We start from the raw sequence: 13,423 nt of genomic DNA, 5'->3' as shown, positions 1-13,423 counted from the left end.
CAACAATTCTTGCAGAGACGTTAAGCTTCACCCCCAGGCTCTGCTAGAACGTACGCTGCAGGTACAGGACATATGATCATTTCAGGTGCAAAATCAAATAAAATTTATATTGGGCACGATTCTATTCAACGCGATGTAAATAGCGCCGGGAGATAGCTCCCGTAGCTATTCAATTCATTGCGATGTTAGGTCGGGGAAGGCTCATTCTCGCGCCTTAAACAGGGTGTTTAGGCGCGATAACGGGCATTCCCCGACCTAACTTCCCGGCGCGAGGCTGTTTTCCCGGCGCTAAGGGCAGAAAACAGCCTCGCGCCGGGACTTTTGTCGGATTTCTTCTCTCATCCCCGGAGGGATGAGAGAAGAAATCATTAGTCGGACTTGGCAGTGCGGTGTATTGAATAGCTCCGGGAGCTCACTCCCGGCGCTATTTACATTGTGTTGAATAGAATCGTGCCCATAGAGAGAGAGAGAGAGAGAGAGAGAAAGACAGAGAGAGAGAGAGAAAGACAGAGAGAAAGACAGAGAGAGAGTGAGAGAGAGAGAGAGAGAGAAAAATGAAGAAGTTAATCTCCTATAGCTGCTTCACACCACCACATATTATGCAGCATTCATTGCATTCAGCTTGTGTTCTGTAGCTAGGAGTTATGATGCACGTTATACAATAGTGCAGAGCCGTAACTAGACTTTTTGGTGCCCTGTGCCAGAAAGAGCATTGGCGCCCGCCTCATTTTTCAAAGGGACATAATGCACCCAAAAAAGGGCCATGACCTCATCGGGAAGGGCCAGGGAAGAGATACAAGAGGCCAGGAGATGCTGGGGATGAAATAAGAGGAAGCTACAAGCAAGAATGATAATAAACAGATATTTGACAGGTCTAAACAGCGCCCCCTGACCTGTGGTGCCCTGAGCGAATGGCACCGGCCGCACTGCCCTAGCTACGGCCCTGCAATAGTGTATGGAACGGACTGATAATGTAGTAACGTCTGATCGACAAATAACCAAACTGGTGCGTCTGTATATTTTGCCACAAATTGTAGAGATCCGGTGATTTGCCGATTTGGTTGTCCCTTTATGCTCACCAAAAATTGCAAAAAATACAAACAAAACGGATTAATTCTTTTTGAGTTTGCATTTTTTTTTCACATGTACATTTATCAGGCCAAATCAGTGACCTCAGGGCCTCCTTCAGACTTTCCTGCCCATAAAAGTACCAGAGAAATCTTTGGTGGGCCCCATTACCCGTGTTCCTCCCCACAGTAAGAGACCACAATGCAGGCGCACTGGAGATAGGACAGTGCTTGGTACAGAGTGCGCACACGGGTAGGTGGGGGGTGAGCTGCGCCCTGGCTGTGACAACGACTGACCGTGCGTACATCAGACATACTTACACCAAAGTCAGCAGATACATGCACAGAAAGAAAATGTGTAATATATGTAAATATAAGAGACACAAGGGGCGATTCAATTGTTTGCATCCGAGGCTGATGGTGTCAGGCGCCTGACAGAACAATTCAATTGTTGCTCCGTACGGGCGCGCACAGCCGTGGCAGCACGCATTTCTGCTCGCAACCCCCCGGGCAGGTGAGCAGAAATGTGCAATACTGTAAGTCGGCACTTTGGGTGCCTAAACGGGAGTTTGGGCGCCCAGAGCAGAACTTTAGATGGGCTTAGCCGCTTTACGCGCCTAAACCCTGTTTATTTGGTTGAGACATGCATGGGCGCCCAAAAACAATTGAATATCGCACCCCGATCTCCTGTCACTTTAGACGGGAGATAAGGTGCGATAAAACAATTGAGTCGCCCCCTTAGGGTCCAATTTACTGTGAGGCCCTTAGGGGTCAATCCAACTAGGGGTTAGTGGAGCGAAGTGTGGCTGCAACGGTGCCTAAAAGGTCAGCAACGACACATTATCTCGCTCCCATCCCACCCCAGACTCGCAAATATTTGTACGCACCCCTATTGGTCTGTGAATAATATTTCCGTGAGTCCAGGGTTACCATATGTGCGGCACAAGACTGAACTTATTCACGCCGTGAGCCAACTCGTGGCTTATTGAAGTATTCCCATAGTGTTCTATGGGTCTCATTCAGACCCGCTCGCGAGCGCTGTACGCTCGCAAGCGGGTCGATGGTGCCCAAATGCACATGCACACGACGGAGGCGCCTCCGTCGTGCGCATGCACGAGACCCGAATAACAACGGGGTAGCCGTCGTTATGGGTCTCGCACCAAAGGCGGCGTGCTGTCGATGGTGAGTGACAGCACGCCCCCTTTGGTGGGCGTGCCGGGGGCGTGGCTGCCCAGGCGGAGGCGTCGATGTTGGCCCAGTGCGCATGCGCACGACGGACCCGGCTCTGTCGTGCGCATGAGCGAGACCTGGAGAGCAACGGGCAAGCAGTTGCTATGGGTCTCGTTACAAAGGGGGCGTGCTGTCAATGGTGAGTGACAGCACGCCCCCTTTGGTGGGCGTGCCGGGGGCGTGCCTGGCCAGACGGAGGCGTTCCCATGGGTCCGGCCCCACTGACATCACTAGTGATGTCAGTGGGAGTGATTTTGGCTCTGATAGAGTCAAAATCACTCCAGGGCTTGCTTCCTGTGGTGTTTTAGGAAGAGGGTGGGTGGTTGGGAGACACCCTGCAAACGTCCTAAGCATGCATGGCTACTATGAAGCAGACACACCACTACTGTGCCGGCCCATGACCACGGCCCAGTGTCACATATTGGACTTTGTAACTTTACGCTGGTATGTTTGTGCTCCCTCAAATCCCTAATGCATCATGTCACACCTACAGCATATCTGTATATCTCAAAATATTATCTTAAATAACATTTCAGTCACAGTACCTTTGGATAAACAGTATAAATGATCTCCTCATCCTTGATATACACTTCATAAGATGCTAAACTAAACACGGTGCCTATGTATCAAGCTTTTGTCTCATAAAATTATATAGAAATGAACTGCAGTCTGTGCATCATTTTATGAATTGTAGCCATGTACTAATAATAACACAATGCAGGAGTTTTCACAGGAATCTCAGATCGCAGTCCCCATTATTATCAATCTACCCTATGGACCTGATTCAGAGCCGCTCGCAAGCGGCCCGATGGTTTGCGTACACGCATGCTTTGTTCTGCGCGTGCGCAAACTACTCTGTGCGATCGCAGCCCGCTCGCTCGCCCAGCAAAGACAGCCCAGTGAAATGAGTGACAGGAGAGGCCGTTTGTGGGTGGTAACAGGGACAGGACACTAATAACGGGGGAGTGGAGGTGCGAACGCAGACGTGCCAGAGTGTTTCCACGCCGTTTTTAAGGTGTGCAAAATTAACATGCAGCGTCATAGTGCACATCACATGCCTGTTTTTTACACTGAAGTCCTCGCAGTGCTTGCGGCAGGGTAAGGCAACCACAAGCTCTGCTATCGCAACCGACGGTGCTCGATGTACCAATGGTTTAATACACTTCCTGGAGATGATGTGCGCTGGTGGGCGTCTCTACATACGCTAGTGGGTGTCTGCATACACAGAGCGATCGCTCGCACAGCCAAAGTGGGTGTGCTAATGCCTTAGCGAGAGCTCACTTCCCAAGCCGTCACTTTGACAAATTGGCATACACTGGATGCGAGCGATTGCATCTAGCGAGCGGCTCTGCATCAGGTCCTTTGTAAACTACCGGGGCTAAACTCTGAAAAGCTTAGCTTTAGTACAGTCACTATCTTCAGAAAATTGCTTTAAGCCAATTTATACTCCAGGTGCAGGAGAGAGATCTTTCATTTTCTCTCCTGCAGCCTCCGGCCGGCGGATGGGTGCACCGTGGGCCTGATTCAGACCCGCTCGCAAGCACTCGCAAGTGGGTCGATGTTGGCCCAGTGCGCATGCGCACGACGGAGGCGCCTCCGTCGTGCGCATGCACGAGACCCGAATAACAACGGGATAGCCGTCGCTATGGGTCTCACTACAAAGGGGGCGTGCTGTCGGTGGTGAGTGACAGCACGCCCCCTTTGGTGGGCGTGCCGGGGGCGTGGCTGGCCAGACGGAGGCATTCGTCGCAAGCCCGAGGGTCTCGTCGCAAGCCGACCATCGCGACCATCTCCCTGGCAGTTCGCTATAGCTGTGGGTGGTCACCCACAGCTATACGAGCGGCCAGGAGGCCGCTCTAAAAATTCAGAAGGACTGCCCAGATTCAGAGCGAGCGCTCTGTCAGAGCGTCCGGCTCAGAATCAGGGCCTGTGTCAGCTTCCACATGAGAAGTCTTTCACAATAGATCGGGGATGTACAGTAAGTCGCAGGGACAGCGCTTACCGCAACCGGTGTCCCTGCATGTTTCCCTTTGTACATAGCGGGGATATTTTCATAAAAAATTGTAATATTTCCTGCGTTATGGATCCTTAATAATCGCAGTACGTCCGCAATTATTAATACATAGGCCCCCAGAACCAGGACAATATTAAAGAGATAAACAGTAAGTAAATTATTGTAACAGCAGTGTTTGCTGATGTACGCATTTCCTTATGAAAGAATCGCAAGGCTGGAAATGTAACTGTACTGGTGTAAATCCCCCCACACTGTACATAGTACCCCCCCACACACAAGCCCACTTCCCAATACACAAAGATAATTTTATTAAGAAGACAGCATGGTAATGCATTATATGTCTTTATCTAGTACAGTCTGACTTACAGTAGCTTTTGGAGCCAAAGACCGAATACATAGTATTTCCGATAGCATACTTGTAATCTAATTAAGAGGAATGTAGTACAGTACATGTCACAATATCACAGCTTACTGCGGGTTCATCAAACGCTAATTAGTTCTCATCATGATTCATTTGTACCGTATTAAAAGCATTTGCATAGAGATAAAGATTATTTCCACCATGTAAAATATTTTATAAACCACAGAAAGGCTCCTGTAGGTGCCCAACTTGTTGAAGCCTGGCCCGGGCATGCTAGGACTTGTAGTTCCACATCAGTCAGCGTGCCACAGGTGCCTGCTGGGGATAGTGAGTCTGACTACAAACTAGCATATGGCTATGTAGTGTAACCAGCAAACCACTACTGCCAATGTAATATAAGACAGATAGCCTCTGCCTCATTAACCCTGTATCAGCCGGTTAGATCTACGGTGCTGACTGAGTGGGACCCGTGAAGAGGTCACTGAAACACATGTCACGTCAACGTCACCACTGAAAGCCAATATGTCATCGTACAGACAATAACACACAAGACGATGCAGAATGCCCTATAAATGACAACAAGGTGCATCAAGATGTTTAACCCCCCCCCTCCCCTTTGTCCCTCTCTTACCTTCTGGGAGGGTCCCAGTGACAAAGTGGTAAAAATAGCGAGCAACTTTGCTCAGCTGCCTCTTGCACCTCTTCCGGCACCGACTCATCTCGTTCCTTCGCCCCAGCGAACAGCAAGGAGAATGTAGACAGCTGGACGAGGATGCACGCCACACTGCCAGAGCTGTAATTATTATCTCCCAGCCTGGAAGCAGACCCTTCTGTGTGCGATCACAAACCAGGGATAAAGTGTCTGCTAACAGGGAAGATACCAAGTCCCAGCCAAGTGCTGATTTGGGTGACGTCAGGCGGCCGTCGAAGAATTAGTTAGAAAGAGGCATCACACTCGCTTCCGAACAATTTCACACTTTCACGCCAGTAATCCGGCTCCTGGGATCTTCGATCCTCCACGCTCCCTTGGAGCATAGGAAGACGTGGGGGCTAAAATCCCTTGCAATGGAATTTTCTGATCTATATCCCCTGCTGCTAAAAGACAAACCACTCAATGCTCAATGATCGTATTGCAATATAAAAACAAAAATGAAAATATTATAAAATCTAAATATATTTGCAAAACAGTGGCTCCAGCACATCGATTATCCGTCTTCTTCTTGCGGTTATTTATTTCCCCCTGTTGGATTATTTTTTTTTAATAAGTTATCTTGCAGGAAATACAATTCACACTTGGGAGCTGCAAAAAAAAAAAGATTTCTAATGCAAATGAGTAACTGCGGTTGTCTCACTCATCCAACACAACCTGAACTTCTGTCTGCAGCAGTGTGTGATGTGCTTCCTCACTCAGGCGGTGATCTGGAACGCCAGGTCCATGTTACATCATCAAGGGTACTGGGAACCAGGGGTGAGGATGGTCGGCATGGCAACCGCAGACTCCACAGGCCTGGGCCACCAATACAAAGTGCTCTGCTCGGTGTCTGTTTGGAAACTGGGGAAAAGGGATGCTTCATCCCTTGTAAATTATGGAGGACGGGAAAAGTTTTAGGAGGGGAGGGGGAGATTTGTGCTGCCACTTTCTGTGTGCACAAATGCCCATGAGCCACTTATGTAATCCTTGCGCAAACAGGCAAATCGTTGCTAAAAAAAAAAAAAAAAATTCCTTAAGAGCCATAGGGGGAGATGTACCAAGCCTTGCAGAGAGATAAAGTGAAGAAATTGCCCAAAGCAACAAATCAGATAATAACGATCATTCATCTAGCACAGTCTCTGACATGACAGAAGCTGATTTGTTTTGGGCAACTACTCTACTTTCTCTCTCTCCAAGACTTGATACATTTCCCCCATAGGGTGTTCTAAGCAGACAGTCATCTGACAAAACTCCAAAGTGCAGCCGTGGTGCCACTAATTTCCATGTAATATAATATTTTCTGAATATTTGTCCTGGTAGATTTTTGCCTTTTTAATATATGACCATAGTGTCCATCCTCTTGTACATACTGTGTACTTACTTGTTACCCATGCTAGGGCTGATAGCTATTGTTGTTACCCATGCTAGGGCTGATAGCTGTTGTTACCCATGCTGGGGTTGATAGCTGTTGTTATTGTTACCCATGCTGGTGCTGATAGCTGTTGTTAGCCATCCTGGGGCTCATAGCTGTTGTGACCCATGCTGAGGCTGATAGCTGTTGTGACCCATGCTGAGGCTGATAGCTGTTGTTACCCATGCTGGGGCTGATAGCTGTTGTTACCTTTGCTGGGGCTGATAGCTGTTGTTGCTACCCATGCTGGGGCTGATAGCTGTTGTTATTACTTGTTATCCATGCTGGGGCTGATAGCTGTTGTTAGCCATGCTGGGGCTGATAGCTGTTGTTACATATACTGGGGCTGATAGCTGTTGTTGTTACCCATGCAGGGGCTGATAGCTATTGTTGTTACCCATGCTGGGGCTCATAGCTGTTGTTACCCATGATGAGGCTGATAGCTATTGTTGTTACCCATGCTGGGGCTCATAGCTGTTGTTACCCATGCTGGGGCTGATAGCTGTTGTGACCCATGCTGAGGCTGATAGCTGTTGTGACCCATGCTGAGGCTGATAGCTGTTGTTACCCATGCTGGGGCTGATAGCTGTTAGCCATGCTGGGGCTGATAGCTGTTGTTACCTTTGCTGGGGCTGATATCTGTTGTTGCTACCCATGCTGGGGCTGATAGCTGTTGTTATTACTTGTTATCCATGCTGGGGCTGATAGCTGTTGTTAGCCATGCTGTGGCTGATAGCTGTTGTTACCTATACTGGGGCTGATAGCTGTTGTTGTTACCCATGCTGGGGCTGATAGCTGTTGTTATCCATGATGAGGCTGATAGCTATTGTTGTTACCCATGCTGGGGCTCATAGCTGTTGTTACCCATGCTGGGGCTGATAGCTGTTGTTGTTACCCATGCTGGGGCTGATAGCTGTTGTGACCCATGCTGAGGCTGATAGCTGTTGTGACCCATGCTGAGGCTGATAGCTGTTGTTACCCATGCTGGGGCTGATAGCTGTTGTTACCTTTGCTGGGGCTGATAGCTGTTGTTGCTACCCATGCTGGGGCTGATAGCTGTTGTTATTACTTGTTATCCATGCTGGGGCTGATAGCTGTTGTTAGCCATGCTGGGGCTGATAGCTGTTGTTACATATACTGGGGCTGATAGCTGTTGTTGTTACCCATTCAGGGGCTGATAGCTATTGTTGTTACCCATGCTGGGGCTCATAGCTGTTGTTACCCATGATGAGGCTGATAGCTATTGTTGTTACCCATGCTGGGGCTCATAGCTGTTGTTACCCATGCTGGGGCTGATAGCTGTTGTGACCCATGCTGAGGCTGATAGCTGTTGTAACCCATGCTGGGGCTGATAGCTGTTACCCATGCTGGGGCTGATAGCTGTTGTTATCCATGATGAGGCTGATAGCTATTGTTGTTACCCATGCTGGGGCTCATAGCTGTTGTTACCCATGCTGGGGCTGATAGCTGTTGTTGTTACCCATGCTGGGGCTGATAGCTGTTGTTGTTACCCATGATGGGGCTGATAGCTGTTGTTGTTACCCATGATGGGGCTGATAGCTGTTGTTGTTACCCATGATGAGGCTGATAGCTATTGTTGTTACCCATGCTGGGGCTCATAGCTGTTGTTACCCATGCTGGGGCTGATAGCTATTGTTACCCATGCTGGGGCTGATAGCTGTTGTTGTTACCTATGCTGGGGCTGATAGCTGTTGTTGTTGCCCATGCTGGGGCTGATAGCTGTTGTTATCCATGATGAGGCTGATAGCTATTGTTGTTACCCATGCTGGGGCTCATAGCTGTTGTTACCCATGATGGGGCTGATAGCTATTGTTACCCATGCTGGGGCTGATAGCTGTTGTTGTTACCCATGATGGGGCTGATAGCTGTCGATGTTACCCATGGTGGGGCTGATAGCTGTCGTTGTTACCCATGCTGGGGCTGGTAGCTGTTGATGTTACCCATGCTGGGGCTGATAGCTGTTGTTACCCATGCTGGAGCTTATAGCTGTTGATGTTACCCATGCTGGAGCTGATAGCTGTTAGCCATGCTGGGGCTGATAGCTGTTGTTACCTATGCTGGGGCTGATAGCTGTTGTTGTTACCCATGCTGGGGCTGATAGCTGTTGTTGTTATCCATGATGAGGCTGATAGCTATTGTTGTTACCCATGCTGGGGCGCATAGCTGTTGTTGTTACCCATGCTGGGGCTGATAGCTATTGTTGTTACCCATGCTGAGGCTGATAGCTGTTGTTGTTATCCATGATGAGGCTGATAGCTGTTGTTGTTACCCATGCTGGGGCTGATAGCTGTTGTTGTTATCCATGATGAGGCTGATAGCTGTTGTTGTTACCCATGCTGGGGCTCATAGCTGTTGTTACCCATGCTGGGGCTGATAGCTGTTGTTGTTACTCATGCAGGGGCTGATAGCTGTTGTTGTTACCCATGCTGGGGCTGATAGCTGTTGATGTTACCCATGCTGGGGCTGATAGCTGTTGTTGTTACCCATGCTGGGGCTGATAGCTGTTGATGTTACCCATGCTGGGACTGATAGCTGTTGATGTTACCCATGCTGGGGCTGATAGCTGTTGTTGTTACCCATGCTGGGGCTGATAGCTGTTGATGTTACCCATGCTGGGGCTGATAGCTGTTGATGTTACCCATGCTGGGGCTGATAGCTGTTGATGTTACCCATGCTGAGGGCTGATAGCAGTTGTTACCAATGCTGGGGATGATAACATTTGTTACTTACAGTAGCTGCCCTCCCAAAGGGGGCAGCTAAGTTGGCAGAGCAGGGGGGCATGGTAGCGGCACACTTGCCTAGTCTCCTGCAATGGCCGGGAGGTTCAAGAAAATCGCGTGGCGCTCCTGACCACTCCGGAAAAGAGGGCAAGTCTCCCAGAAACCGTCTGACATCCGCCCCCATCCACCTTCTTACTGGATGAATGGGAAGTCCAGGAGATAGATGATGTGATTCGCATCATCATAGCCACAACTCCGCTGTACAATGCTGGTAATTGCTGCATTGTATAGCAGGGGTGTGGCCTTGATGATGCAATCGAGCTGCCACGACCCCCGCACTGTTGCCTATGCCACGCCCACATACTGCCCCCTATGTTATGCTACACCTTCCGCTGTGTCGACCTTACTGCCCCCTTTCGGGGGGGCAGCCAGAAAGTTGGCAACTGTGGGCAACGGCATAGGTGGGCGGTGCGGACCTGTGGTGGCGCATCGCATTATCGTGGCCCCGCCCCTCGCTATACAGTGCAGAGATCATATAGCTGGGGATGGGGATACAATAATACGATTCAGCGAGGTGTGCGGGCAACTCCAGGAGACTTGTCCACTCTTCCTGGCGACTGGTGAGTGCCACACAATTATCGCAAGCCTCCCGGCCAACCCGGGAGAGTAGATGAGTTTTTTTTTCTGCGCATGTGCCGCGATGGTCTTCCGAGATGATTTATCTGCAAAGTGATTGACAGTCAGGGACCGTTTGTGGGAGGTAATGGCGGTGACTCAAATGCAGGCGCGTTGCGACACTTCTGGGGGCATGTCACAGCCTGCAAATGCAATCCGCTGCGCAGTTGTTAAGGCTCCGCGCCTTAGTTCCGTCGGCCATTCTGTGTGGCCATAGGGCTACTCGGAAGTTCGACGATCAATCAATGTACGTCCGATGGTTGCGTCGTTGTACACAAGCGGCAGACTCGAGGCGCCGCTGCGACACTTGCATATTTTCGCACAGCCGACGGGTACGCCATTTGCGTCCAACTCAGATTATAATAGGCATGCAGCCGAGATAAGCAACAGATGACTCCCGAGCCTCTGTGAACTACCAGCTCCCAGCTGCTGGGATTTGTAGTTCCACAACCGCATTCTTTGTCACTGCTGACAGTAAGCAAGCGGCAGAACGTTAAAGGGCTGGCTTTGCTCTGCAAAATGTGTTTAAAAAAAAAAAAAGGTTAGTGAGCAAAACGGAGCGGCTGACATGATGTGAGAAGACCAAATTGGTTTAGGCATCCTAGCAGCCATCCGCCTGCTAAGCGACTGCATTCAGATGCAGGATATTATATAACTGTAGGTATGAACTAAATGTGACCAGACCCTGCCTTAAATTAATCATGTTTATGAAAAATGCATGTAGTCAGGCTGCATTAAACGGAAACTGCGCAGAGTGCATTCACACATTATATTCCTATAATACAGTCCGGTCAAGGTGCATCATATTGACATCTCCCCCCAGTCTCACAGACAGCACAATAGGTCTGCAGTACAGAGGCCGTTCTGCGCTTATCTGATAACTGCACAAACAGCCAAACACAAATGGAATTGTTGAGCTGTAAAAAAAAAAAGAAATAAAAAACAGCGTATTTCTGGGAAAAATAATAAAATCCATTTAGTGCACTATGGGGAAGTGAGTGTGATTGCAGCGCTGATCAAACACTGAACATACAATTTATCTCCCGTAACCTATTCCTTTATTTCTCCATTTCCTCCCAGAATAATTTAAGTTAGAACAGAGTGATTTATGAGGAGCGTGAATTCCCCGGAGCACCGCAGCCATACAAAACCATTCATTCCTACTTTTATCAGGAAATTCACGCTCTTCATAAACCTCTCAGCGTGTTCTAGCTTAAATGAGAAATACACATCCTCATTAAGCCAAGAGGTGTCCTCATGCACCTAGCCTCAGTACGCCATACGACGCGAGATGCTCGGCACAACTGAGCCACTCCTAGAGGTGGAGGGTAGCATCTCACCACTCTCAGGGGTCTATGTACTAAGACTGAGGGGCCTATTCATGTTAATAGATCGGGGTCCGAATGGACCCCGATGATTAACATTCTGACTCGCTGCGGCTGCCGGAGCAATTCATTATTGCTCCGGCGCGGTGACAGCTGATGCGAAATCAGAGCAGTGACGGGACTACGCATGCGCAGGATCCCTCTTCGCAACCCGATTGCGAGCCCGGAACAGGAGTATTCGCCATCTGAAGATGGTGGCCATTCCGCAACAGGAAGGTAAGTAGGAGATATCTGTGATGCTAGTGTATGGGGACAGTGGGACATTCCGGGAGAGGAAGGTAAGTAGGAGATATCTGTGATACTAGTGTATGGGGACAGCGGCCATTCCGCAACAGGAAGGTAAGTAGGAGATATCTGTGATACTAGTGTATGGGGACAGTGGGACATTCCTCAATAGGAAGGTAAGCAGGAGATACCTGTGATACTAGTGTATGGGGACAGCGGCCATTCCGCAACAGGAAGGTAAGTAGGAGATATCTGTGATACTAGTGTATGGGGACAGCGGCCATTCCGCAACAGGAAGGTAAGTAGGAGATATCTGTGATACTAGTGTATGGGGACAGTGGGACATTCCTCAATAGGAAGGTAAGCAGGAGATACCTGTGATACTAGTGTATGGGGACAGCGGGCCATTCCGCAACAGGAAGGTAAGCAGGAGATACCTGTGATACTAGTGTATGGGGACAGCGGGCCATTCCGGGAGAGGAAGGTAAGTAGGAGATAACACAGATATCTCCTGCTTTTCATTGTTGATGAATGGCCCGATAACTTAATTTTTACAATTGCAGGTGAACATGTGCATTTTCACCTGCTTTTGTAAACATTAAGTGATGATGAATAGGCCCCCTGGAGAGAGATACAGTGCCAACTAATCAACTGTAACTGTAAATTAGCCCCAACCCAAAGCAGTTACATAGACATATATAAACCATAATATATGGGCATCACTATGCATTAAAAACATGCTGCACTACATCTCCTAGCATATTAAATGTCCCCATCAAACTCTCTCCTTTCCACTAGGTGCATGTAATTCATCACACATCCCCTATAATTCATTACATATTCTCTAGCCCGCAGTCACTCATGTGCCCATCAGTGTTCTGGAAACCAGCGTCCATTTTCTTGTAGTCCACGTCCTCTTTATTCCGCTCCCCAGTGTTTCCTACATGGTAGGCAGAGAGTGTTGTACCCTCCCCAGCCTGGCATCGGGGAGATTGCTAGACTCTCCAGGGAGTCAGGAAGATCCCCACTATTTCATAGTCGCCCTGACAATCAGGGAGAGTTGGCGAGTATGCTTTTATTTAGATGAACATTTAGGGCCTGATTCATAGATCGACGCTAATGCTATTTTTATGCAGATCAAGCGACTGTTTGCCATTGTGCATGCGTATAAGCCGCGACCGCATTGCGATTATGGATGTACAGAGAAATCCTTTGCCAAGTGACTGACAGGTTGTCAGTGTTTGGGGGTGGTATCGGGGGGGGGGGGAAGAATTGTGGTCAGAAAAACACAGGCGTGTCTGACCTTTTATACCAGGCCTGGCCAACTAGTGGCTCTCCAGCTGTTGTGAAACTATAAGTCCAAGCATGCCTTGCAAAAGTTTTAGCATTCCCTAATAGCAAAACTGTAGCAGGGCATGCTGGGACTTGTAGTTTCACAACAGCTGGAGAGCCACAGGTTGGCCAGGCCTGGTTAAACTTTAAACGCTGTTACATGGGCATGCATAAAGTAGCCACTGCGATCTCCTACGCAGCATGTCAGCCATCTGCGTGTCGGGAGAGCTGCCAAGCCTGCAAATGGTCAGACCTGCCGCAACGGCAAGATGGCCACTCGATGTGCGTCGA

General features: G+C 49.0%; 1 protein-coding gene across 3 annotated transcripts in view; it reads right to left on the bottom strand.

The window, feature by feature from the left end:
* Positions 1 to 13,423, bottom strand: part of KCNIP2 (potassium voltage-gated channel interacting protein 2) — a 507,168-nt gene that overhangs the window by 274,318 nt on the left and 219,427 nt on the right. The window contains exon 1 of one of the 3 annotated variants that reach the window (XM_088449950.1): positions 5,304 to 5,738. The exons of the other annotated variants lie outside the window; for them this stretch is intronic. Coding sequence (XP_088306076.1) covers positions 5,304 to 5,391 — 88 coding nt within the window. The 5' untranslated portion in view covers positions 5,392 to 5,738. Of the gene's footprint in view, positions 1 to 5,303; positions 5,739 to 13,423 lie in introns of those variants that run through there. 3 annotated transcript variants of the gene reach the window in all.

The sequence above is a fragment of the Taudactylus pleione genome, unplaced genomic scaffold, assembly GCF_031769625.1.
Source record: "Taudactylus pleione unplaced genomic scaffold, aTauple2 ptg000502l, whole genome shotgun sequence".
Taxonomy (NCBI): Eukaryota; Metazoa; Chordata; class Amphibia; order Anura; family Myobatrachidae; genus Taudactylus; species Taudactylus pleione.
This window is presented reverse-complemented; position numbering and strand designations above follow the sequence as displayed.